At 45.2% G+C, this 761-nt stretch overlaps 1 protein-coding gene across 1 annotated transcript in view; it reads right to left on the bottom strand.

Moving 5' to 3' along the window:
- Oseg2 (intraflagellar transport protein Oseg2) overlaps window positions 1–761 on the bottom strand; it is a gene marked incomplete at its 5' end in the record, with an annotated part of 6458 nt that overhangs the window by 5078 nt on the left and 619 nt on the right. The window contains 1 exon segment of the mRNA XM_026818871.1: window positions 96–758. Within this exon segment, the coding sequence (XP_026674672.1) occupies window positions 96–758 (663 nt within the window).

Raw genomic sequence — 761 nt, 5'->3', positions numbered from 1 at the left:
AAAAAAATGCTAAAACTATTTATTAGAATATTAGAAATTATGCATTAAAAATTCCTTAGGAAAAGGCAAAGAGGAAAACAGAAAGAAATAACAACTTCCCAGACTTTCCATGACGAGGAATGAACTACCTGGCTCTTTTGTCCCTCGACAACAGCCTGTGACCCGTTTCACTGAGTTCCAACCAGTCGACTCTGACGTCGTAATGAATCATAGCGACAGTGACTCCTGTTACCAAATCCATAATACGAACTGTCCTGGGATCCAACAGATAAGCGAGCCTCTTATTATCAGGCGCCCCAGGTGCCTGCCGTTCATTGATCCTCACGCTAACTACATGAGGATTGACAGCCTCCGTTCTAACAGATCCCAGGGCTTCGTTATTTCCATACTCGACGATAGTCAACTCCCCCGAACAGAAGATCAAGCACACCCTCGGGTATTCGAAGAAGAATTTCTCGCTATTACTCTTGTCCTCCCATGGGATTTCGCTGATAAGATTCAGTTCGATGTCCGCTAGGAGTAGTGTATTCGCTGTACGAGCTACTACGTTATTGTCAGCTCTGCCTAAGACCTTAACGTCTTCTATTTCGTATCCAGTTTGCGACCTGATGATCACGGGTCGGTTCCCTTCTTGTAATGGTCGTATTACCACTTGGCTTGGACCGACGTAAGCCACCTCGTGACTTCCTCTGATTACGGTCCTCTTTAAAACAGTCTCGAACTGTTCTACTGAGCCACACAGACTGCCCACGACTAATCTA

The sequence above is a fragment of the Ceratina calcarata genome, unplaced genomic scaffold, assembly GCF_001652005.2.
Source record: "Ceratina calcarata isolate Rehan_Ccalc_2016 unplaced genomic scaffold, ASM165200v1 scaffold9.2, whole genome shotgun sequence".
NCBI lineage: Eukaryota > Metazoa > Arthropoda > Insecta > Hymenoptera > Apidae > Ceratina > Ceratina calcarata.
Note: the sequence above shows the minus strand (reverse complement) of the source record. Positions and strands in the feature narration are given on the sequence as shown.